Source organism: Choloepus didactylus, chromosome 2 (genome assembly GCF_015220235.1).
Source record: "Choloepus didactylus isolate mChoDid1 chromosome 2, mChoDid1.pri, whole genome shotgun sequence".
NCBI lineage: Eukaryota > Metazoa > Chordata > Mammalia > Pilosa > Megalonychidae > Choloepus > Choloepus didactylus.
The window spans coordinates 58,472,403-58,498,722 of record NC_051308.1 but is presented as its reverse complement, the minus strand read 5'-3'; the positions used below and the strand labels follow the sequence as shown (position 1 = coordinate 58,498,722).

At 50.5% G+C, this 26,320-nt stretch overlaps 1 protein-coding gene across 1 annotated transcript in view; it reads left to right on the top strand.

Annotated features, from left to right (window-relative positions):
* Window positions 1-1,688: 1,688 nt before the first annotated feature.
* LGR6 (leucine rich repeat containing G protein-coupled receptor 6) overlaps window positions 1,689-26,320 on the top strand; it is a 101,328-nt gene continuing 76,696 nt past the window's right edge. Inside the window, exons 1-4 of the mRNA XM_037812191.1 lie at window positions 1,689-1,756; window positions 3,793-3,864; window positions 7,579-7,650; window positions 15,374-15,445. Coding sequence (XP_037668119.1) covers window positions 3,803-3,864; window positions 7,579-7,650; window positions 15,374-15,445 — 206 coding nt within the window. The 5' untranslated portion in view covers window positions 1,689-1,756; window positions 3,793-3,802. The remainder of the gene's footprint in view (window positions 1,757-3,792; window positions 3,865-7,578; window positions 7,651-15,373; window positions 15,446-26,320) is intronic.

Here is a 26,320-nt window from a genome sequence, read left to right as displayed (position 1 = left end):
CGTGGAGGGCAGGTCTCCCATTTCCCCCCACCCGCACCACCTCCAGCTTCAAGTTTTGCTGCTCCCTGCCCTCTCCATTCCCCAGCATCCTCCTTCTTATCAAACCTGTTCCGTGTCTCCATGGTGACACTGCCTCACCCCGCTTTCTTGGGTGGTCTGGTTGCCTCACAGGGTGAAGCGCTGAGAACATTTTCCTAATGTGCAGCCAGAAACTTCCATTTCCTGTGCTCAGGGCTGCCCCTCTTTGCTCCCCCTGCCCTTCCCCGCTCCCCCAGCCTTGCCCCACTGACCCTCCCCCACTCCCACTGTGGCCTTGTCTTCCCCAGGGCTGCGGGGAAGAAGGCTTTAGGATGGGGGTGCCACCCATTTCCACAGTCCCTGCCTGTTCACTTGAGAGCAGCAGGGCTGGCTACGCCATTGGCAGGGCTCAGGGCAAAATGAAAATGCAGGGCCCCTTGTTCATCAATAATTAAGAATTTAAAAAAGGTGAAAGTAGAGAATGAAGTCAGGCCCAGGGCCCTTCAGAGTGCGGGTCCCCGAGTGACTGCGCAGGTGGCGCACCCACGAAGCCAGCCCTGATGAGCAGGATTGTGGGTGTGGGTGGGTGAGGAGAGGGTGGTGGCCCTAGGGTGACGGGTGGTGGAGCAGCCTGAGTTCAGGCATCAGGTATCCAATTTGAGCAGAGGTTGAACTCCCCAAAACCACATCACTGGGTGCCCTTTGCTCCCTGGGGCCAGGAGACAGAACAGGAGAGCTGAGGCCCGAAGAAGGAACCAGGCTTGTCAAGGCCACAGAGCTGAAAAAGCTTTGCCAGGTCTAAAGGGTGAGACTTAGGTGAGGCTGCTCATTTCTCCCAAAGAGTTTATGTCTTTATCATAGGTGGATGCTTCAAGAAAGTTTGTGACTTTTTGACAGCCCAACACTCCAACCGGAACATGGGCATATGTACCCGTGAGCCCCCACATGTGGTGCACGCATGCCCAGTAACCCACAAGACAAACACATCCATAAGCTCCCACCACACATGTACATTCTTACAAGTCCCTGAAGCCAAGCAAATGCAGCCACAATCGAACCCCTGGCACCCTAAGATCAGGGTGCCCTTGTATTTCTCCTGGGTCCAGGAAGAGCCTGAATGTCTCCCAGGACAGTAGGGTCCCACAACCAGCTTTACGGGACAGCTCCTGGGTTCAGAGCTTCCTGCCTGCCTCCTTCCTCTGTGTCATTGCCCAGAGATGGCCTCCCCCGCAGCAGGGCACAGGGCCCTTTCCCAGGGGCCTGTGGCATCAGCTTGGAGGATCTCAGCTTTGAAATCTCCATCTCTCCTCCCTCTTCCAGCTGTGCACATTCCTCTTCCTTCCCTGTTCCCTGGCACCAGCCTCACACCTTTCCATTTGTAGAGGGCCCTGCCTGAATGGGGCTCCCCCCACCCCCGGCCTTGCCCCCTGCCCTCCCCGAGCACTGTGGCTGGGCCTTGTGTTGTGTTAGGGCAGGATGTGGGGGCGGGCAGGTGTGGCAGGTAGGGGGGTGCGAGCCCCCTCCTCTCCAGGGGAGAACAATGAGGCCGCTAGTCAGGGTGGTGGGGTGAAGGGAGTCAGGGGGGGCGGGCATGGAGCGACATCAGAGCCTCTGAGGCGCGGCCCCTGGAGGGACAGTTGAATGATGAGGCCTGAGTCACGTGCCCCGCATGCTCCTTGAACTCCTGCTCCACTCCTGTGGAGACACGTCCAGATATGTGCCGGGTAAATATTTAGAGGTAATCGTTTTTGCAGCACCTTGCACCTCCCTGCTTTGCCGAGGGTGAGCCGGGCTTGGGACTCGAGGGGGCGGAGCCCGAGCAGACCCAGGTTCTGCTGCAGCCTTTTGCAGCCTGGGCTTCTGTGGGCATCACCAGACTTTCCCCAAGCCACTGCCCAGTGTACCCCGTATCTTCACATTTCAGCCAGGACCCTAGGCTAGCGGAACCCCCAAACACCGTGATGACCAAGCCCTGGCTTAAAAAGCTTCTCTTGGTTCTGCTTCTCTCCTGCCTTAAACCAGGGCCGATCCCAAAACTGCTGTGCCTTCTGCTCCTTTCCTAGCGGTGGCCCCTCTGCCTGCATATGGGAGCTGGGTCTCTACCCTGCATGGAATGTCTTCCTTCCTTAGAGGACATGGAGTCCGGAGCCCAAGTCTTTATCAAAGATAAAGCATTTGAGACTAAACAGTCTTTTTATAGATGGGAACCTGGCTCCAAAGCACATGCTTCCCCACCATCAGCACTTGGCCCCAGCCTGCCTTTCTGAGCATGCACATAAGGCTCCCGCATTTCTTAGGAGGGGAAAAGGAGACACCGAGGTTAGAGGGAGCAAATGCATTCTAGGGAAGGGACAGAGCTGCAGGAGGCCTGGGGCCAGGCCTAGCGGTGTGGTGGTCTGGACTGGGCCCATGTCTGTGTCCCCCCAGGGGCAGGCAGGAGCGGGAAGCTGCTCTTAGGGGTTTGAGATAGGCTGGAGCCCGAACGTTGCACACACCTGGGCCATTCACCCAGGCACAGATGGAGAGGAAAATATACCACAGGGCAGGACCCACAAACTAAGGCACCGACTCCTCCCCACCTGCCCCCAGGCCTGTGGGTTGGGGCCACTGCCCACAGGACACAGAGGGAAGGGTGGAAGGAAAGAAAACAAATATTTATGGTGGATGTTCTCTTTATTAGGCAGTGTGCAAGCTCGAGCTCATTTAGTCCTTACAAAGATCCTGTGAGTGTGGTCTTACTAGTCCCACTTTTACGGATGAGGAACCCAAGCGTCATAGAGGTGAAGAGCCCGAGGTCTTACAGGTGACGCTGGAAGGGGAGATTTGAACTCGGGGTCTTTTGACTCCAAGCTCAGTGCTCTTTCCTCTTTGTTTCTTGAATGTAAAATGGAGATAACAATTGAACTTACTTGGGGGTGGTTGTTAGAATTGAGTGGGGTTATCTGGGTAAAGCTTAGCTACTGTCTGGCACAGAGAAGGCCTCCAGTAAATGTCAGCTGTTATTACCATGATGATCACGTGACGCTGAAACCATGCACAGGGTCTCTCAGATACCAGGGGAGGTTGGAGGGATTGGGGCTGGGAATCCATCCAGGGATAAGGGTCTTCACATCTCACCATTTAGGGCTCTGGGCATCTTCTGTGGTGGTGGCCAGAGGTCATGTCCTCCAGTCTGAGAACTGTGGAAGGAGGCTAAGGGAGGTGGGGACCAAACAGGAGAGAGAGGGGCAGGGCCGCTCAGCAGTGAAATCCCACTGGCTCTGGTGGTTGAATAAAAGGGGAAGCTCCAGGGGCACTCCAGGGGTGTTCACACCCACAGTGACTATCGTCCAAGCCTGCTCTGTAGATGGGGAGGGCAGTGATTTCTTGGTAAAAAGAGTGGATAAGGTAGTAGGTGGCCCCTCCCTTCCTGCTCTGAAATTCTATGAATTTTTCTCTGGCTTTTCCTTTTACGCGCAGGTCCTCTCCCTTCATGGACCTTAACACGAGGCCCAGGGGTGTCCACAAAGGCAGTGTGCAAGGCAGAGGGAAAATGGAGTGACTGTATAAACACAACACACAAATGGCCTCAGAGGCCTGATTCCCAGCCCAGTTCTCACTCTTAGAGAATGCAGCCTGCATTGCCAGACTGGCTTTGGAGCAAGGGTGGCGTGGGGTGGGGTCCGGGACATCCTGGGGCTCTGGCAGGGATGAGGTGAGTGGGTTTGGAGCTGGACAGTGCAGGATGGCACAGGCAGGCAGCTCACAGTTCCTTCCCGTTTTGTCTCCACGCAGAGACCTGAGCATGAACAACATCACCGAGCTGCAACCTGGCCTCTTCCACCACCTGCGCTTTCTGGAGGAGCTGTGAGTAGATGCTTGGCGCAGCTGGGCCTGGGAGGCTGGGCTTTGGCTTAGGAACCAGGGCTCCCCATGGAGCTCAAGAGAGAAGAAGGGGCTTCCTTGAGAGCAACGGTATTCAGGTGTGGATCCAAAGGCAGCAGTGCAGGACCACATTGCATAGGAACTCTTAAAATCTCCCTGAAGCCATCTCCTCCTTGTAGCTTTTCCTCTTTCCCTGGATGTCATCTTTGACTCGCTCTCACCGTCATAACCAGCCACTCCCCAAGTCTGCTAGTTCTTTCTCTGAACTGTCTCACCTCTACCTCTTGTCTCTGTTCTCATGGCTATCACCATAGATGTCCCTTCACATCTGGGGGTTCACCAGCCCCTTAACTGACAGGTCTCCTGTCTCCTTTGTAACATTCTCTTTATGCTTTTGAGGTGCATCTCATCAGCCCGGAGCCTTACCTGGCCAACTTTGCTTCAGTCAGGTCAGTCCTGCCCCCTATCCCTGATTTCCCCTCCTGCCTTTGATCATGGCATCCCTCCAACCTGGCACTCACACTGCCTTTCCACCCAGGCACATCCTATCCCTCTGAGTACCAAGGCCCACCTCCTCCACAAAGCCCTCCCTGATTGATCCCTGCCCACAGTGGTTGGTCTGGTTGCTCTCTGCCTCGAATCCTTAAGTCTGGCTTTCTACTGTCATATATAAATCATCTCCTCGGTTAGAGTGTTCGACTGGTCTGCTCTGGGAAGCCAGGTTGCTCTGCTCCTAATCCTTACTTTCATCCTAGCTCCAATCTTTTTTTTTTTTTTATTAATATATGTTCAATATAGCTTTATTTGTAATAGCTAAAACCTGGAAACTACTCAAATATGCACCAACAGGTGAACAGCCAAACAAACTGTGGCATATCCATATAGTGGACTACCACCAAGCAATGAAAAGAAACGAATCATTGATATGCACAACAAAATAAGTATGCTGAGCAAAAGAACCCTAACAAAAAGAATATATGCTATATGGTTCCGTTTCTACAAAATTCTAGAAAAATGCTATATGATTCCTTTCGTACAAACTCTAGAAAACACAGATGAGATCATTGATTCTCCAGGGATGAGTGGGGGCTGGGTAGGGGTGAGAGGGGTGGAGCATGAGGAAACTTTGGGGGTGATGGATGGCTAACTATTTTGATTGTGATGATGGTTTCACCAGTGTATACACATGTCAAAACTTATCAAACTGTATACTTCAAATATCTATAGTTTATTGTATGTCATTCATATCTCATAAATAAAAAAATCACACCCTCCCAAAAAAATCACTAGGTATAATGAGGAAAATGGGCAGGGAATAGTGGTGGAAGGGAAGGGACAAACAGATTTAGGGTGGATACTTGCTCTTTTATGAAAGCCCAGAAGGGAAATGGTGACAACATAGAAGAGAGTGAAAAGCAATGGAGATGGTGAGAAGTAGATGGATTCAAAAGTATTTAGGAGTTAAAATACAAATGACTGGTGATGGATGGATGAGGAGTGGAGTGGGGGAGTATGAGCTCTAAAGGGTGGTGTGTAGGTTTTTGGACTCCCCAACCTGTGCCATATAGTGAGATGGAGAAAACTGAAGGAAGCCTTCAACTCCTCTCTCACCTCTGTCCCATATGCCTCATCACCATTTCCCCGGTTCAGATCTCATCCTTTCTTGCCTACATTAGCCTAGTCTCAATCTTAACATCACCAAAGATCCTTGGGGCTCTGCTAAGTTTTGCTTAAACTGTGCAAACCATGGCCTCCAGGCCCTGAAAACGTCTATTGTCACCTCCACTCCTGCCGTAATACCTCTCCCCACCTCCATCCTGCAGTGATCCTCAAGGATGCAGTTACCTACCCCTGCTGGGGTGATGATACCATCAAACCCCCAGACCAAGTACCTTTGGGCTTCTTTTGGGTGAAAGGCCAACTAAAGGTGCTACGGGGAGAACAGATAAAAGGGCTGCCTGCTGAGCACAGGGAGCTCCAGGGCTGGGGCAGAAGAGCTGTGTGGGCAGCCAGTAAGCAGCCGGCTGGAGCTGCTGGTGTACATGCTCAGGGCATTCTGTGGTGGGGGGTGGTCAGCGTGGGCAGGCAGGCTGTCAGGTGGTCAGGGAAGCCTTCTTGGAGGAGGAGTATTAAGCAAGTTTTCAAAGGAACTGGACAGGGCAAGAGATGGTGGAGGGGCTCTCTGGGGTGGGGGTGACACAGCTTGGGTGGGAATGAAAAGCAGGAGCAAAAGTCAAGGAGCTTGGGGCAGGACATGCATGGAGCATCACCAGAGAATTTAAGCCTGACCTTCCATTTTCCACTCCCTGAGAGGGGGCTGGACCCATTCTAAGGTCCCCATCTAAGGATCCTTCCACAAGTGCCCACCTATAGAACCCAGCCTTGGGGACCTCAAATATCCAGATGAGTTTGCATGTACTGTTTTTTTTTTTCTTTTTAAGTAGCAGATGTCAAATAAAGAGACTTGTGTTGTATATATTTCACTTTTTAAAATGCAAGTTTATTGAGATATATTCAAACACCATACATCCCATTCAAAGTATACAATCAACGGCTCACAGTATCATCACATAGCTGTGCATTCATCATCACAATCAATTTTAGAACATTTTCATTACTATAGTTCACTATTAATAGACTTTATTTTTTAGAGCAGTTTCCTCTATTATTAACATCTTGTGTATGGTACATTTGTTACAATTGAGGAACCAATATTGATACACTATTATTAACCAAAGCCCGTAGTTTACATCAGGGTTCACTCTTTGTATTGTACAGTTCTGTGGGTTTTGACAAATGCGTAATGTCATATACCCGTAATTATAGTATCATACAGAGTAGTTTCACTGTCCTAAAAATGCCCTATCTCCCCTCTCCCCCTGAACCCCTGGAAACCACTTTTTACTGTTAGAGATATATTTTTAAAAAATAGCTTCTGAGGTATGTCAGCACACTCTCTGCATCTGCAAGCCTCTTGGTAGGAACCGATGCACATTATAATGTCCTTGGGGACTTGAGAGATCCAGGAGTGCTTTCTAAATCATCCACAATTAAACTTTGCTCAGTCAAGTTTTAGCATTAAGTATATGCATTAAGTGTATTTCATTGCATTGGCTTCTTTGAAAATTAGTGATCACTCTATGACAAACATGGAAATGCTTAATTAGCACAGAATGTTAAACTAATTAGAACACCCCATTTCCTCACCCTCCTGGATTAGTAGGGTTAGCTGTGTAGTTTAGGGCATAGGGAGACACAGACACACCCCTATCTGTATCTAACCTCTGCTGGCGACACCATCCGATCCAGTTAAGTCATTGAGGGTAGGGTGGTGGGTACAGATAACACAGGAGAGGTTGTAGCACTGTGGAGAGAATGTGGGGCTTGAAGTCAGTCTTATCTGGGGAGAACAGCAAGCTCTGCCACTGATCAGCTCAGTTCCCCTTGCGGGGAAGTCACTTTGCCTCTCTGAGCCTTAGTTTCCTCATCTGTGATTTGGGGATAATAATAGGCACCTTATGGGATTATTGTGAGAATTAAGTGAGATAATATATGTGAAGGATTTCACACATGATGGTCCTCCAAAAATGGTACTTGTGACCACCATCCTCCCCTCCCAGATCCAAGACACTTACTGGTGGTCACCCTCCTTGAGTTGCCTGACACAGTCACTGACCTGTTTTCTCTGATTGGCAGACGTCTCTCTGGGAACCATCTCTCACACATCCCGGGACAAGCCTTCTCTGGTCTCTACAGCCTGAAAATCCTGTAAGTATAGGTATACCTCATTTTCCATAGAGACAGGACATTGAAAATTGTGGTAAAATCAAAGTGTTATAACCTGAGTCTTGGTTTGCTATTGACTTGCTTATCATTTCTTTATCTTCATTTCTAATTCCAATTATTACTTCCATTTCTTTGCTTTTACCTGGTCTGTAAGAAACTATGATTTGTAAACAAACAGTTGCACATGATATTTATGGCCATTCTATAGGGTAGAGAAGCACCTTTTTTTTGGAAATGTGAATAGTGACCATCAGCAGAGGTCTTTGTGGGGCTGAGTTCAGTTACAGACCCAAGTGCTCTCCCTGAGAACTCTCAGGCCAGGAAAAGAATCAGACAGTTTCTGGAGATGAGGAATCCAGATTGGTTTTTTCCTGCCATTCTTCCTCTTGAGGCTTCTCTGGCTGCAGCACTGAGTTTTTACGCTCACTCCATCAGTCTTCAGCCTTCTTCCTTCGAGCTCCTTTCACCTTCCCTTTGAATCAAAAGGAAAGAGAGAGTTGGAGAGGAGCTTACATTGTTTCATCTCACCTCCCCTTGCCATTATCTGATACCCCTTTTTAGAGAAGGTAAATCTGCAGCGCCATCTTCTTCCATCTCAACCTAAGAGTCACCTTGTTTCAACCGAGACCGTCCTCCCAAGCAGCTCCTTATGTTCTCATGATGGGTGATGTAAAGGGAGGCAGGGTGGGGGGTGCATAGAGTCTGAAGGTTGATAGGAAAGGCTCCTGGGGAGGGCAGGTCACTACAGGGGCTGGTTTGGGAAGAAAATGAGGCTTTTGAGGGCTGATCCTGGAGCAAAGGAACAAGCATTTGGACTTGCCTAAAGTTGTGAGCCATTCCTCAGCTCTGCTACTCCCTCAGCCCTGACATGGCTTGCAGGTCTTCTTTGTACAGTTGAGCAGGTTGTTTACTGCAAAAGAGCATCTGGCTGAGGGGGTGAGAAGGGGCTGAAATCCAGTCCTGTGTCCTGGCATGGGGCTGCATCCACTGGGAAGGGGTATTTTTTTTTCTGATTTTCTCAAAAGCTAGCAGTGGCCCTGCCCCCTTGGTTCATGAGCTTCTGGCTTCCAACTGATCCATAGTCCACAGTTCACGTCTCAGCATTTTCTCCTTTTTCCCTGTTGTTGGTCACTGGCCTCCGACACTGATTCTGTTTCTGGCACCCCCGACCGTCTCTGACTCCCAGGGCTCTCGGTTCTCTCATCCTTCCCTCCCTCTCTGCTCTGCTCTGGGTCTCTCCTGTCTCCGTCCCGGCCTCGGTCTCCTTACCTCTCACTCATTCTCCTTCTCTGTCTCCCTCTGGCCTCCCTTTCTCTGCCCCTCGGCTCCCTGCCTCTCAGTTCTTGTTCTTTCTGCCTCCTCTCTCTGTCTATCCTGTTCCCCATAAACACTGTTGCCCCGGGCTGGGGGTGGGGGAGAGGCATTCTGAACCAGCCGCGCGGTGCAGGCGGCCGGCTTGGTGGCGTGTCTGTGCCCAGTGGCAGGCTCAGACCTGCAGGCTGGATTAGAGAGCAGGGCTCTGTTTGCTGGGCCTTCAGAAGATGTGAGACTCACGTCCCGTTCCTAAGACTCCGGTTTAGAGATGAACCTCTTCTTTCTTCTTTGCCTGCATTAGGCAATAAATCAAAGCCTCTGCAAAACCGCAGGCCTCCCGCCCCCTTTCTATAAACGGCGCCCATGGCTCAGTGAGTTGGGCGGCCGGGAGAGGCTGTGGGTGGGAGCTGGGTTAGACTGTCCACTCTGCCTTTGACCCCGCTTTGCCCCATCCTTGAAGACCACCCAGCCCCTCAGCGTCAGTTCTTTGCCTGGAGAGCTTTTCTGCTTTAGGGATGGGTTGGGGTGGGCTCAAGGGATTTACCTCTTACTCATGTGCTTCAAAGCAGGAGATTCTGCCTGCATCCTGGGCAGAAAGTACTTCTGACGTCTGATGTCAGTTTCCCTTGCTGCACTTCCCATTGCTGGTTTTTCAGATCTGCAAGAAAAGTAGAGCAGCAGAGCCCACCATCAGCAAAATAATTTCTTTTCAACCAGGAGATTGTCCCCTTAGCAGGTCCCCAGTCTTCTCTGTGTCTGGGTCCCTTATCTGAACTGCATCTTCCCTTTCCTGGGGCCTGGTTGTCCCTGCAGGACAAGTCGCTTCCCTGTGCCCTCTTGGCATCTTGGAGGAAAGGGAATTTTAAAAAAGGGAGGGGGGATTCCCTCTTTGATCCTTTCCTAGATGACTGTGACAGAACCCTTTCCTCATGTTCACGCCCCCTTCCCCCGGGGCCTTCCCCCAGGCATTACTCCTCGGATCCTCTCCTTCCTTTGCTGGTTCTTCAGGTCTTCCACCCCACAGCTTCTGACCAGGCTTGGGTCAAGCCCCCGCAGGGAACTTCTTGCCTCACAGCTTTTTTTGTGACTATAGGCAAGAATGTCTATCCTGTCCTGTTGAGCTGGGAAGGCAGAGACACTCAGACCCATGGGGGCTGTCCTCAGGGAAGCCACAGCTCCTTCCAGCTCCAGGAGCTGCCCCTGGCATTGGGGAGAATGCCTGGGCTCAAGGCTCCTGCCCTGTGGGCCTTTTCAGGGCAAGGGGCAGCTGCCACCAGAGCTCTTGCAACTTGGCCTATGGCCTAAGGCTGTGGAGTCTGTCTGGGGGAGACTGAACTACGCACACCGTGACAGGGATGGTGTGCATGTGTGTGTCTGTCTGTCTGTCCCTCTGGCCTTTCAGGTCTTCACCTCAGAAGGTTCCCAGCCCTTCCCCTCACAGGCAGCATTCCCTAGAGCTGCCCTTCCAGAGAGCTGGGTGGGGCCTGGGCCTTGGTGGTCCTCCCAGCTCTGCCAACCAGCCAGGGCTTCTGTCCCACCTGCATCGGGTTGGTCTATTCCCTCCACCCCAACCCACCAGAAAGACTCTGCTGGGCCTCAGTTGTTTCTTGCCAGACCCAGGCTGACAGTTCAAGGTCTTGTCTCTCCTCTGTGCCCCTGAGAGGTCATGGGGAGATCTTCCCAGATGCCCTGTTCTTGGGTCGAGCCCTGAATCCCTGAGAGTCTGTGATTTAGAATTCCTAGCCTGCATGATCCTGGTAAAAACTAAGGCTCTGGAAGGGCAGCTCTCCTCTTCCCGAGCTAGGGCTGAATCCCTTCGAAGCTCAAGGCCACAGAGGGATGCCAGCTCAGTGTCTCTCACACCCCATCCCTCATCAGCTCTCCCTGTGCCCCTGGCATAGCCCTCTTCCTGCTGTATTGAGCTGCCTTGGCCTGACACTGTGCTCACTCTGCACAGGGCTAGACAGCGGCCCTGCTTGGCTCCGAGTTGGGGCTCCATTATTGTAGATGAATTGCAACCAGCAGATGTGAGGAGGGGAGACATGCAAGTGGTGTAGGGGCTCTGGGCTCTCTCTGAGCCTCCCTGGCCTTGCTCATGGGATAAGGCTGCCCCTGGGCTCCCGGAGCCCAGGAAAGTCCTCTGAGTTCCTTCTCTGCCTAAGGCTGAGCCTGCCAAGCTCATCCCTTCGGGCTTCAGGTGCAGCAGGAAGACTTGAGGCCAGACTCAGGGCCCCACCAGACCCAGAACAGGGCTGTGTGTGTGTGTGTGTGTGTGTGTGTGTGTGTGTGTGTGTAGGGGGGACACTTAGACTTCCTTTCTCTGGGCCTCAGTGTTTTCACCTATAAAATAGGAGAGTTGGAATGAGTTTCCCAACATTTTTTTTTAATCTTCATTTTATTGAGATATAGTCACATACCACGCAGTCATACCTAACATTTTGAGTTGCAGAAACATAAAACAAAAACAAGGACAAATAAACATTGTGCAAAAGTCCCAATATATAAAACAAGTAAGGGAGAAGCTGCTTAGGTTAAAGGGGGTGAGGGGAGTAGGTGAATCCCAGGATCTATCCCCCCCCCCATTACCCTAGTGACCCTTAGGTACTGCCCAGAACCCCAGGGTTCCAAGGAAGGGCCTTTGGAAACTACAGCTGTTTCACTCCCTGGTACCTTCCAGCCATGACACGCCATGCTTTCTGCTCCAAAGTGCCTCTAGGGCTAGAGAGATGTTGCCCAGCGCTGGCATCACAGGTATGAGGACTGTGTGTGTGTGCGTGTGTGTGTGTGCGCGCGCTGAGCCTAGACTTAATCTAATAAGATTAAAGGTTGTACATTAGAACAACCTGGGAAGCTGGAAAAACCACTGATGCCTAATATTCCTCCTCCCGCAGAGACTTTGCTCCAGGATTTAATTGGGCTACGTCATGGCCTAGGCACTGGGATTTAAAAAATTTTCCCAGGTTATTCCAATGTACAGCCAGGGTTCAGAACCACCAGATAAGATCGACTCTGCCTCACCAGGCAGAATCTAGGCCAGTGAAAGAAATAGGGAAATGTAGTCACAAAAGGTGCTAGCCTGGGAGACAGGCCTTGGGTCCTGCCCAGATTGGCCACTAATTTGCTTTGTAACCTTTAGGGCATCTTTAGTCACCTCCCCTCTCTGAGGCTCTGTCTCTTTACCTGGAAAACAAAGGGGCTGGTTCCTTCTGAAGATACTTGCAGCTTTTATAGCCCAGTTGTGTTTCAATAAAGGAGTGATGGCTGGGAAGTAAGGCCAGGAACAGTAAGAGAACAGGGCCATTCGGTCCCCTGGGAGGCCAAAACCCTCAGCCATGCTGGCTTCCGGCTTAGCAGGTCTGGTTCCATGAAAGAAAGGACTTTTTGATGGCTAGGCTATCTGGCATGGAATGAGTTCTTTGACTCACTGAAAGGAAAATGAAGCACCCTTTGAAGATGCTGCAGCGTCTGAGTTAGAAGGAGGTACAATTAGGAGAACTCGAAGATCTTTCTATTTGACAGAGGAAAGGGGGTGGAGAGCTGAGAGGTGACAGGGGTGGAGATGCCTTGAGATGCTCCTGGGAGCCAGGGCCTCTGCTTTGCCTGTGGAGTGACTAGGGGTAGCTTCTAGGGCCCCAAGAGGGGTAGGGTGGGGGCCCTGAGAGGGGAGGGTCCATAGGGCATGAGCAGCCTGTGTCCCTCCCTGCCTTCCCATCCATCATCTGTTGTGTGTCCTTTCTCCGAGCATCCCTGGGGCTTCTGGGTGAGAATCAGGGCAGGTCCCCTGAGATCCCTGAGCAAAGAAGTGCCCAGAAGAGGTCTGGATGGCTCAGAGGATGGAAGTACTAGAAAGGGCAGGGCAGGAAATGTCTCAGATCATCGACTGTTAAGTTACAGCCAAGTGAGTCTCTAGGGATCTTCAGATAGCGTCTCTCTTTGAAAGATGAGGGGATTGTGGCCCAGAGAGGGGAAGTGGCTTATTGAAGGTCATCTAGTAAGCGATAAAGCTGAGGCCAGTTATTCCAAATAGTAATAACTTAAGCTACTGCTACTGAGCTCTTCCTTTGTGTGAGCCACTGCTGTAAGTGCTTTACATGGATGGCTTTATTCATCCCACACAATCAGTGTCTGAGGTTAGTATCATTATCCCCATTTGAGGGATGAGGACACTGATACCCATAGACTTTACGTAGCTTGCCCACTATCACACTGCTGGAAAGAGGCAGCGCTGAGGCTGCAAATCCAGAGCTGGCTGACTCCAGAGCCTGCACAAATGAACACTATACGCCAAGGAAGCCCGTGGGGCTCAGGTTGAATTAAATTCCACCCCTGAAGCAAAACTCTGTAATTGGAAATGTCCCTCTGGCCCCTGTGTGGAGCCTGGATTGTGCATGGGAAGAGTTGAGCTCTCCAGCTCCCTGGGCTCTGCCTCTCCCGGCTGCCTGTCCCAGGTCTGCTCACCCCACCCCAGAGGGCAGGGCAGGGCCAAGGGCAGGGAGGACCTGATCCCAGAGGCCCCTAGTTCTCTGCAGTGCCCAGAATCTGTCTTTGTCCACCCGCCTTCTTCAGCTTTGCCTCCTGGAGGGATCCCTCTGCTTCCCCAACCCATGCCCACAGTGAGCCCAAACTTCCTGGGTTTTGTGGTGGGTGTGGTTTGGTTCATGTTTGGGATCTTCACATGTCCACCAAAGGAGTTTAAAAGAGGTAAATAGGTGTGACTCTGACCTGGATGGAGGTATCAATAACCCCCCTTCACCAATCGTACCCTTGAGAATTTTCTGGCCTTTGCTGTATCCTGCCATTACAGCAGAGTCAGTTGGGCATAACGGTTAAGTGTTTGGACTTGTATCCAAACTCTGGGTTCAAATCCCAGCTCTCCCTTACCAGCTGTGTGACTATCGACAGATTAACCCTTCCCCACCCTGGGCCTGTTTCTTCACCTGCAAAATGAGGATAATAATAGTAATTCCTATCTGTTGGGCCTGTAATAAGGTTATGTTTGAGTTAACACATGTCAAGTTCCAATACCAAGGCCCAGCACACTAGATGTTACTATTCTTAAACTCAGAGATGGTCAAGAAATGAGCCACTTTTCCTAAAGCATGGAGCTACCTGAGTGATCTTGGGCAAGAGGCTTACCTTCTCTGAGTCTTGGATTCCCCATCTGGAAGACGGGTTGACAATACATCTGGGGGGTTGGACTGTGTCTCTCAATGGGGATGACATCCCAGGGACACAGTAGATGCTCACTGAATGTGCATGAGTGCCGTTTTCTCTCTGCCCCTCCCATTCCTGAGGAGCCTGGCCAGCAGGCGAGGGAGCAGGCCTACAAACATACCACGGCTCCTCTCTGGGAGTGTGCATGGCCCAAGTGCACCTCCCTCGCTCCGCCTGGGGCTGTCAGCCACTGCCTTTCTTCCTTCCTGCTTCCCCAGTAGTTCCCTGAACTCCCCGAGGACCCACACCCCGTGTGCCCTGCTCCTCATTTCTGGGGCCCAGGTCTAGAGGGGAAGAAGGTTCAAACGGCAACTTTTGCTCGGGGTCTTCCCTCCCGCTTCTTCACCTGGTTCCCCTCTTAGAACCTGGCAAGCAAGGCCCCTGCTCAGAGCCTGTGCCTTAGGGGACTCCCTGCGTTTTGGAGTTCTTTCCTTAACATTTTCTAAGGCCTCCGGCAGTGCTATCTGGAGGGGCACACATGGCCTTCACTTTTCCCCTTCTGCATGGTCTCTGACCCTCTTCCCCTCAGATGGGGTTTTCCAGGTGCCCTGGGAGTTCCAGCGTGCCTGCTATGGGGTCATCCTGGGGCCCTGGGGCCGGGCCTGGTGAGCGGGTCACTGGTTGGGATTGTGTGAGATTGGGTGGCCAGAAGAGCACGGACACGCTGACCTCAGGTGCCTCAGATTATTTCTATAGGCAGCACCCCCCTCCCCCCAAAAAATTTCACCCGGGGGCCTGCACACACTGGGCACAGCCCTGCCCTTACCCACATCCTCCCCTTCCCCAAAGGAATCTTCAGCCTCTCAGCTGCGGAGACAGAAACTGTGGCCCAAGGAGAAACACCTACATTTCCCCACATCCTTCTTCCTGACCGGACTGTACCAGCATCCCAAGCGTCCTGATGTCTGGTCCTCATGGCTACCCAGGACATCTTCCCTTCTTCCTCTCCATCCTCTTTACCCCTGAGACCATCCTGGAGACCAGGCCTCCCAGCCCCATGCACACCCCATTAACAAAGTTTGGTGGGGGGCACTGGACCAGGCCTCTCTCTGGGGCTCTGAATCTGGGGCAAGAGGAAGGAGTCTGGCCTGGGGCAGGGGATCAAGGGAGCAGCCCCCTGCCTCGGGAGCTCCGTGTGGCTTGTGTGTCCTCAAAGCCCTTTTCCCTTCCCTTACAGGATGCTGCAGAACAACCAGCTGGGAGGCATCCCCGCCGAGGCGCTGTGGGAGCTGCCCAGCCTGCAGTCCCTGTGAGTCACCGTGGGCCCGTCTTGGGATTTGCCAGCTAACTGGGGACTGAGTCATTGCCCCAGGGTCCCCCTGCCTGGGGTTCGCCCCTCTCCGCACACCCCCCCTCCCACTCCATGTTCCAGACGGCAAGCCCCTCCTGGCTTTGGTTTCTTCGGGGGTTTTTGTTTTGTCCTCAGCATGTGTATGTGTATTTCGGGAAGAGAGGCTCCAGGCCCCCACTGGAGGATTGTGGGGATGGGACCTCCCTAGGTGGGGCCACCGTGGCAGCGGCTCTGGGGCGACTGGCGCTCTGCCATTGGAGCCTGGGGTGGGTGGGGAGGGACTGCCGCCCCCAAGAAGCGTCAGGGAGGGGATGTCTCCTTCCTAGCCTGCTCTCCTCCCAACCCATGGTGGGGACAAGGCTCAGACACCCATTTTGACTACTTGAGGATGGAGACAGCATTTCCCCGGACTCACAGGCCACCCGCGACAGATTCATTATCTCCAAGGGGCACTGCAGTTTCTTTCCTGCCCAGCAGGGGCATGGTGGAAACAAGACAAAGCCCCTTGGTGGAAGTGGGAACAGGTGCTATGGGGTGAGGCAAGTCAGCAGCCCATGATCCTCTGGGAAGGTGCCAGGTCTTATTCACATGCTGCACAAGCACGGGCCCGGAACATAGGGGCCTTACATTCTTGTTGCTCCCAACTGAATTTTCAGGTGCATCTAACATCTGATAGAGTGAATAGCCATTTCAGGAGAAATCAAAGTTGGGGTCAGGACTGGGGCACAGCATTTAGGCAGTGGGGGAAACTGAGGCACAGTTGACATAAGTGTGTCAGGACACAGTATGCAGTATGTCTGGTCCTGCCGTGGCTCCTGCCCGGACCATGGAGGGGCAAGTCAGACAACTGTAAAATGTCCTGACTCTCCTTGGGAGGAAGGAGGAAGGAGGTAGAAAAAGTGGGTTTCATTCCCATGACTGATATGCAGGCCCCATTCCACCATCTAAAGTTGGGGGGCCCAGCCATGGGGGTCCAGGTTGGCAGTAGAAGCCCTGCCCCCTCCCCTGGCCCCTGCCTAGTTAGCTGTGTCCACCCATCCTCAGTTAGGGCTTTTCTCTCGTATTTCTGCCCTGGGCACCTCTTACCCACCTGCTTCTCTCTGTGTTTGCACCCCAAGGCCCCCCCCCAACTACCTGATTGGCCCCTGCGGCAGAATCTGCCCTCTGCATCCCCTCATTCTCTCATCTTTTTGCTGCTTTTCCAAACAAGTGCTGGACCTCTGGCTGCAGGCACCTCTTCGTCCTCAGTCTGGTGTCACCACTGGACAGGGCCAGGCAACCCAGCGGTGCCCCTAGAGGCCAAGGTCAGGAGCTCAAAGAACTGGAAAACCTGTGCTTGCTCCTCACCTGGCAATGGATTGCCCAAAGGCAGACCGAACGTTTGCATAGGGCATCAGTAAAGCAAGGCAGCCAAAAATAAGGGTGGGTGTGGGGAATTTGATGTTTCATCCAAAGCATCAAAGAGATCTTCACAGGAAAAAAATTGGACTTTTGCTGGACTCCTTGACACTTACTTTGAGGTAAATGGTTTCTTTTTTGTTTTTTTACAACTGTGAATCATGTCTTTTGGGTAACCCAGAGCTTCTAAAGTCTTGTCTTTCAGACTAGGCATGGAGCTATTGGGATATTGGGTTATACAACAGACAGCCCTTTGTGATTGAGAGAACTAGATAAACAGCTTCTGCCCCCAACCCCATTACTTCCTGTTGCCTAATTGGCTCAGTCCTCCACTCCCACAGTTATAAGACACATGAGTAGATTTTTCCTTTTGCAACCCCATGGGAAGAACCCTGGCCTGTGGGGCAGAAAACGCCTGCCTCTGGCCCTGACTACTGTGAAATACACTCTGAACCTCAGTTTCTCCATCTTCAAGGTGGGAATAATTATTTATCTTCTCAGTCTACCTCACAGAGTTGTCATGAAGACCAAATATATTGTAAGTGGGAGAGGGATTTGAAAAAAGGAGACTCCACATAGCTGTGATGTGTGTGAGGCTATTGTGACATCATTTATTTAATCAGTCATTGATCCATTCATTTTACAATTCTTTTTGAGGCTTTGCTGGGAAGCAAGTATTAGTAAGTGTTAGTTGAAGAGGCAGGGAAGGACATTCCAGAAAACAGCACATGCAAAGGCACAGGGATAACCAAGAAACAAGTGAATTTTAGATCGTCTGCAAGGAGGTGAGTTTGGTTGAATTGTGCGTGTGTGTTTGGGGATTGGTGGGGAAAGTAGTGGTGGAAAGAGATCTAGAATTAGAAAGAGTTAATGCCTGACAAGTGGGATGGACTTCTTAAGGAATATGGACTTTATGCTCAAGACAGTGGGAGCCACAGAAGGATTTTCAGCAGGAGAGCAATGTGATAAGATTTTCATCTTTGAAAAAATTACTTGACAGCAGTTATGGAGGACAAACTGGAGGTGAGGAGCCATTGAAGAGGTTTTAAACCAAGGGGGAAGATGGAAAGACAGGAGCAGTGGTGCAAGGAGAAGTTCACAGATTGTAGAAGTATCTAGAAGCCTTGTCATAAGGACTCTGGTGTTAGCCTGTCTGGGTTCACATCTTAGCTCATTCTCTTCCTACCTGAAAGACCTTGAACACATTACTTAACTACTATATCTCAATTTCTTTAACTGTAAAATGGAGGTGATAATAGTATTTATTTACCTCAAAGGTATAAAACCAAATTAGTTGATATATGTAAAAGACTTGCAACAGAACCTTTTGTTGCTGTTGTTACTACAATTATTATTGGTGATAGTATTAATGACTGGATGTGGGTGTTGGGGGAGAGGAGTTAAGATGACACCCAGTTCTCTGTCTTTGGTGTGGGGGCCAATGGAGAGGCTGGTCCCTAAGAGCCTGGAACGTGGTTAGAGCTCAGTAAGTATGTGTTGAATGCGTGATGCATGAACAGCAAACCCCAGAGGATGAGCAGCTCTGGGGAGGGCTGCAAGGGGAGTAAGATGTTCTGAGGTCTGTTTTGAACAAGTTGAGCTTGAGGCGCCTGCAGGTAGGGCAACCAAGCATCTGGCCAAACTGGATGTCAGTGTGCGGGGGTGGTGGTGGGGTGGTGGAGGGGGTGATCATAAGGTTCTGTATGTTAAGTGTTATATTCTGAGCATTTGGAAGATGGGGGATTCAGGGACAAACCGCCTCAGACCTCAAAGGGAGGTGCTTACCTAATCTAGGTCCCTCCGTCTTAGATAGCTGTGGTAAAACCAGGCCCTGGTTGCTAGGCTGAAAGGAGACGGTGGGAGCAAATGACAATTTTTTGTGCACCTGCATGTGCCAGCACTACTTGGGATGCTTTACATTCATTATCTCATTTCATCTTCACAAAACCCTCTTTGATATTATCTCCATTGTCAGATGAGGAAATAGAGGCTCAGAGAAGTTCAGGGGCTCTTCCAAGGTCAGAGCTAGGGAGTGGGGAGGGCAGGTCTGGACCCTAGTGTTGTTAGGCTCCAAAGCTTGTGCCCTTTCCATCAGGGCTGCAAAGGAAGCTGCTTGTGGAGGACCATCATTGGGTGATCCTCCCTTCTTCCCCAGGGGGCCGGACAATGGAAACTCTAGCCTTCCATCTGGAAGTCAGTGGATCGGGGAGGTATTTAGGGGATATGTCCCCTGCCATGCTCCTCCTGGGGGTGGAATGCCCTCCCCAGAGCAGGCCAGGCCCACCTGTTTCCTCACCTCCAAAATGGACGTCCTCTGCACAAGCTTTATATATATATATATATATATATATATATATATATATATATATATATATTTTTTAATTCAGTTTTATTGAGATATATTTACATATCATACAATCATCCATGGTATACAATCAACTGTCCACAGTACCATTATAGAGTTGTGCATTCATCCCCCCAATCTATTTTTTGAACATTCTCCTTATACCAGAAAAAGTAAAAATAAGAATAAAAAATAAAAGTAAAAAAGAACACCCAAATCATCCCCCTCTCCCACCCTATTTTTCATTTAGTTTTTGTCCCCATTTATCTACTCATCCATCCATACACTGCATAAAAGGAGTATGATCCACAAGGCTTTCACAATCACATTGTCACCCCTTGTCCCTTGTAAGCTACATTGTTATACAATTGTCTTCAAGAGTCAAGGCTATTGGGTTGCAATTTGATAGGTTCAGGTATTTACTTCTAGCTACTCCAACACACTAAATACCTAAAAACCTCAAAAGGGTTATCTATATAGTGCATAAGAGTGTCCACCAGAGTGATCTCTTGACTCCATTTGAAATCTCTCAGCCACTGAAACTTTATTTCATTTCATTTCACATCCCCCTTTTGGTCAAGATGTTCTCAATCCCACGATGCCGGGTCCAGATTCATCCCCAGGAGTCATATCCTGCCTTGCCAGGGAGATTTACACCCCTGGGAGTCAGATCCCACTTAGGGGGGAGGCTGCATAAGCTTTTAAAGACATTCCTGGGCCCTCAGGGAAGGTTCCGTCCCCTGGTCCACTTTCTACCAGCTAACCAGATGCAGGAGCAGTAGGAAGAGGGTTTGGGTGAGTCAGGAGTGGGACTAGGGATCAGGGATGGGAACCGTCGGCCCAGCATGCCGGGCCCCAGGTACCCAGCTGGCTGTGGCACATAAGCTGTTTGGCTTGGCACCTGGGTTGGCAGCACCCAGCTCCACCACACCCCCCTCCCTGGTCTACTTGCCTTCCCCCAACCAATGTGAGAGGGGGAGGGTGGCCTTGCCAGACATGTCACGCCAGGCTTGAGCCAAGGCCAAGAGAAACCACGGGAAGCCAGCAGACCCTGGGGGAAAATAGAAACTGGGTGGGGGTGTGGCAGGGCAAGGGGGAAAGTACATGGAAACGCAGAAAAACAGCTCAGAAAGAGCTTGGGACCGAGCCGGGGTGGGGCCTGGGGAGCTCACGCTGCCTGGTTCCAGGAGAAGAATCGGAAAAGCACCAGAGGCAGGAATAAAGGGGAGAAAACAGAAAACGGCCTGGAAACTCTATGGAGGGGAAATGCATAATTGCAAAGGACAGCCACATGAAACCGGCCGAAATTGTGCTGGGCTGGGGAAATTAATCAAGAGCAGTGCCAGACTCCAAACTGAAACCCAAGTTAGAACCACCACCACCCTCTCAGCCCAAGTCAGCCAATCCAAAACACATTGGCTGCCTGCAGCTGAGGGAAGAGGGAGGGAAGTCGGGGGTGGAGAGACATGTGTACGGGTGTTTGAGGGTGTGCTCGTGTGCAAGTGGGGGCAGCTGGGCTCAGGGTGATGTGGGAAGGACACTTCAGGGGTTGTGGCTCCCATTTACCACACTTCCATAAGCTAAGTGCTTTGACACTGCTCATTTAATCCTGGGCAACTTGTAAGGTAGCTTCTGTTATTCTCATTTTATAGATGAGGCAACTAAAGACCAGAGAACCTAAACAAGTTGCCCAAGTTCATACAGCTAGGATGTAGCAGATCTGGGATTCTAGTTTAGATGTGACTTAAAAGTGCCATAACCTCTACCCCTTAGTATGTTCCTCCCCTAAGTTTCAATGCTTTAGGATCCAAAGACTTGGGTTCAAGTCCTGGCTGTACTAACTAGCTGTGAGAACATGGCAAGTCACCTCTCCTCTCTGAGCCTGTTTCCCCATCTCTAAAATGGGATGGTCAAATGAGAAGAATGGCATACAAATGTCCAGAGAGGATGTTGTGCTATAGAGCTACAGGAACTTCCTGATGGAGTTACTGGCCCTCCTCCTGAATTACTTATGATCTGTGTGAATGCTTTCTCTGGGCCTCGGTTTCTCTTTCTGCAAAGTGGAAGGTATTCTCCCTGAACCTGCATTCCAGCCTCCTGGAAATGTTGGGAAGTGAGGTGAGGAGGAGAGGCCTGAGTTTCTACAGGAGAAAATGGCTTAACCATTCTGGCTAGTCTCAGAGGTTCCATGGGGACAGGGATTGGAGGTGTTTCCAGGGGGAGCTAAAAGTAGGGGGCTTCTGAGCAGGCCACCCCTCATTCCATACCTCTGCCTTTCCTCCAGGAGATAATTGCACTTCCAGCCTGATTAGTAATAACTAACAATAACCAGACTAAAAATAACCAGCACTTAGATGGCTCTTTCCATGTGCAAGGCTCTGTTCAGAGTCCTTTATATATGCCTACAGGAGGATTACTAATAAAGTGTTACCATCATTCCCATTTTGCAGATGAGCAAACTGAGGCACAGAGGGGTTAAGTGACTTGATGAAAGTCATACAGCTAGTATGCAGCAGAGTTGTGGGCAAAACTCAGGTGGCCTGGCCCAGAGTCCAGGTATTTAAAGGCAGGGCTGGGCTGGCTTTCAAGTGCAGTTCTGAGGGGGGCTGAATGAGGTGACAAACCCTAGGGAGTGGGCCATCAACATGCTCCCAGAGCTGGATTTGGGCTGTGAGCTCTGCTGGGGGACGCCTTAAGATCACAGTCAGTATGCTTCTATCCTTAGTGTGCTGGTTTGGATGTATTATGTCCCCCAAAACTCCATGTTCTTTAATGCAATCTTGTGGTGGCAGACCTATCAGTGTTGATTAGGTTGGAATATTTGGATTAAGTTGTTTCCATGGAGATATGCCTACCCAACTGTAAGTGATAACTCTGATTGAATTATTTCCATGGAGGTGTGGTCCTGCTCATCCAGCATGGGTCTTAATTTAATCACTAGAGTCCTGTATAAGAACTCAGACAGAAGGAGCTCTCTGCTGCAGCCGAGACAGACATTTTGAAGATGGCCGTTGAAAGCTGAAGCTGACGTTTTGGAAGAATGCCATTTTGAAACGCAACCTGGGAGCAAGCAGATGCCAGCCACATGCCTTCCCAGCTAACAGAAGTTTTCTGGATGCCAATGGCCTTTCTCCAGTGAAGGTACCCTATTGTTGATGCCTTACTTTGGACAATTTATGGCCTTAAGACTATAACTTTATAACCAAATAAACCCCCTTTATAAAAGCTAATCCATTTCTGGTGTTTTGCATAACAGCAGCATTAGCAAACTGGAACGCTTACCCTGGGAGTTCTCAAGTTGAGGGGAGACTGTGGTGGGCAGATGGTGTTGTGTGCCCGGGGGAGTAGAGGCTGCTGGCACTTTGGCATCAGCACTGATCCCTAGAGACCGCTGGCCTTGATGGGAACCCCCAAAGACTCGGTGACAGAAGGCACTTAGGATGGTTATGCCTCATAGCCATCTACTTAGGAAGAGTATTAAGACATTATTAGGAGATTTTTGCCAGAGACAGCAATTTTCTCTTACCTTTGCAAGGAGTAGCACATGCATTTATGGTCCCATTTTACAGACAGGCCTCAGAGGTGAGGTGCAGAGACAAAGTGCCTTGCTCAAGTTTCCCCAATGAGTTAGAGATGGAGGCTGCTCAGGTTTGCTAAAGCTGCTGTTTTGCAAAATACCAGAAATGGATTGGCTTTTATAAAGGGGATTTATTAGGTTACACATGTACAGTTCTAAGACCATAAAAGTATCCAAACTAAGGCATCAACAAAAGGATATCCTCAGTTAAAGAAGGCCAATGGCGCCTGGAACACCTCTGTCAGCTGGGAAGGCACGTGGCTGGCATCTGCTGGTCCTTTGCTCCTAGGCTCTGATTTCAAAATGGCTTTCTCCAAGTGTCTCTGGGCTTCTGTCTCTCTTAGCTTCTCTCTCTCAGCCTCTGTGCATTTTTGCTTGTTCTCCTGGGGCATTTCTCTCTAAGTATCTGGAGATACTCTCTTAGCTTCTCCGGGGCAAACTCCAGGCTTCATCTTTTAGCTTAGCATCTCCAAACACCCTTCTGTCTGCATCTCCCAGTGTTCCCAAGCATCTGGTTGTATGCTGGCTCTTAGTTTCTCCTGGGGGCAAACTCTGGATTACATATCTTAGCTTCTCTTCAAAATGTCTCTCTCACCTCCTCTGAGCTTCTCTTCTCTGTGAGCTCTCCCATTAAAGGACTCCAGTGAACTAACCACTGGGTGGGTGGGGTCACAGCTCCATGGAAATGATCAGATCAAAAGGTCTCACCTACAGTTGGGTGGGTCACATCTCCATGGAAACAACCTAATCAAATGTCCCACTCTAATCAAAAGACTAATAAGTCTACTTCACAAGATTGCACATGGATTTTGTGGGGGACATAACAGATTCAAACCAGCACAGAGGCAGAGGTGAAACTAAGTCACATCTTCTAGTGATGAGGTAGGAGATCCCAGCCAGGACTCTTACCTCATCACTCACAGTCTCCTTGAAACAAATCTTCACGAGGTCCCCACGGGAGTCCTGGGTGATTTCAAGCCAAGATGCCAGTTGTGTATGGGACCCAGGAATTCCCTCCAGGAGGCGTTTTCTCAGGCTTCCTGAGCCCTGAGAGGAGGAGGACAACATAGGGGAGTGAGGAAGGGGTCTTGGGGGAGGGACTAGGGATGGAGAGTAGATTAACACAGTCACAGATTGAGCTTACAGAAGAGCGGTTCTTTTTTTTTTCCTAAATTCAGTTTTATTGAAATATTTTCACATACCATACAATCATCCATGGTATACAATCAACTGTTCACAGTACAATCATATAGTTACGCATTCATCACCACAGTCTGTTTCTGAACATTTTTGTTACATCAGAAAGAATCAGAATAAGAATAAAAAATAAAAGTAAAAAAAGAACACCCAAACCATTCCCCCCATCCCACCCTATTTGTCATTTAGTTTTTGTCCCCATTTTTCTACTCATCCATCCATACACTAGATAAAGGGAATGTGATCCACAAGCTTTTCACAATTACACTGTCACCCCTTGTAATCTACATTATTATACAGTCATCTTCAGGAGTCCACACTACTGGGTTGGAGTTTGGTAGTTTCAGGTACTTACTTCTAGCTATTCCAGTACACTAAAACCTAAGAGGTGTTATCTATATAGTGCATAAGAATGTCCACCAGAGTGACCTCTCAACTCCATTTGAAATCTCTCAGCCACTGAAATTATTTCGTCCAGAAGAGTGGTTCTTAAAGTGTGGTCACTGGACCAGTAGCATCAGTAGCAGCATCACCTGGGGACCTGTTAGAAATGCAAAGCTTCAGGCCCCACCCCAGACCTACTGAACCAGAACCTCTGCATCAGCACTCTGTGTTTGAACAAGCGCTCCAGAGGATTCTGAGGCCCACTGAAGACTGAGAACCACTAGTTTGGAAGAAAGGGGTAAGGCTGATAGCGGAGGAGGGAAAGGAGCCTGTGTCCTGTGGGACAATGCTTGGAGATAAAAAGCTGAGTTGAGTCAGGAGGAGAAAAACAGGAGGATTGGAGAGAGCAGCAGCCCATGAGGCAGCTGTGCCCACAGTGAGGGCATCTGGGAGTGTAAGGACAGAGCTGGCAGGAGGAGGGAGCAGCAGGGACCTGGGTTCTGGGCAGCTCTGACCCCAGGCCCCATTCCTGAAGGTTCCCATTCTGACATGGGGATGCCTACTAAGGTGTCCCGAGTTCTGCAGGTGACCTAGGGGTATTGTCAGCACCATCAACTTGTCTGCCAGCTGGAGAGGGCCCTGAGGCCCAGCCGTGCTGTGGAGCCCAGCCAAGGGGTCCCCAGGGATGCAGGAGGTAGCAGATGGCCTCCTTGGCACAGCTATTTCGGGCTCCATGATTATATGCTACTGTATTTGGATCTTCCCAAGGTTCCGGGAGTTGATTGCTACATGCCTCTGGGACAGAGGCTGCTCTGAGGTGGGGCGGGCGGGCACACGGCAGCCCCCTGCAGCCAATGAGGGTCTGAACACGGGTAATTTGGCTCCTGAGAGATTCTAGGAGAGTATCCGTGGTGGGCTGGGTCCTGGTGGAAGTTCTTTCGACCATAAATGCTGGTCTGTGACAGAGTTGGCCCAAGTTGGGCCACCCAGGAGCTGCGTGGTGCCTTGGCCTCAGGGGAACACCTCAGTCCTCCCGCTCGCCCACCCTGGCTGTGGGGCTGAGTGCACTGAGAGCCTTCTCAGGCTGGAATGATCCCTTCTGGCTGGGCCACCCCCACCCCCTGAGCCCCATGGAGGTCCAGCAGGCACTCTGAGAGAGAGGCAGGAGCACCTGGGGTGGAGGTGTTGGGAGCTGCTAATGCAGATTTGGTTTAGGCTCCCGTGGCCCCTGAACAGAACCGAGAGGTGGAGGTGTCCCCTCACCCCCACAGGAAAGGACAGAGACAGAGTTTCTCCCTTAGCCCCTTTCCCTCCTGCACGAATGCCACTTCCTGAGCAGCTGACTCCAATGCAGAGCCTTGGCCTGGGTTCTAAGCGTGTTCAGAGGGACGAGGAGACCCAACCACTGGTGTCCATCCATTTGTCTCTGTCCATCCATCCATCCACCCATCCATCCATCCATCCATCTATCCAGTCATTCAAGCTTTGCCAAGTGCCTGAAATGCAGGCACAGACAATACTGAGATAAATAATAAGACAAGGTCCTGCCTTTCAGCAGCTCATGATTTGATGTGGGAATATCATACACAGACTCCATCGTCCATCTCTTCTCACATGCACTGTGGATTCAAGCCTCCAAGACAGAAAAGCCGGTGCAAGTGAACATGGTATAAAATGAGTGTATAAAAACTAAAAGAGAGTCAACCAAAAGCAATGATGAAAACCAGGTGAAGCCCAGTGTGGGTGATAAGACTCGTACTGGTAGTTAATGCCTGCGAGTGAGAACTGTGTTACCAGACTCTGGGCTAATGTTAACAGATATCACTTCATTTATTCCTTGTAACAAGTCTCCAGGGGAGGTTCTATGAGCCCCATTTTACAGATGTGGGCTGGTGATCTCAGGACTGGTAAATGGTCCGTCTGATTCCCACTA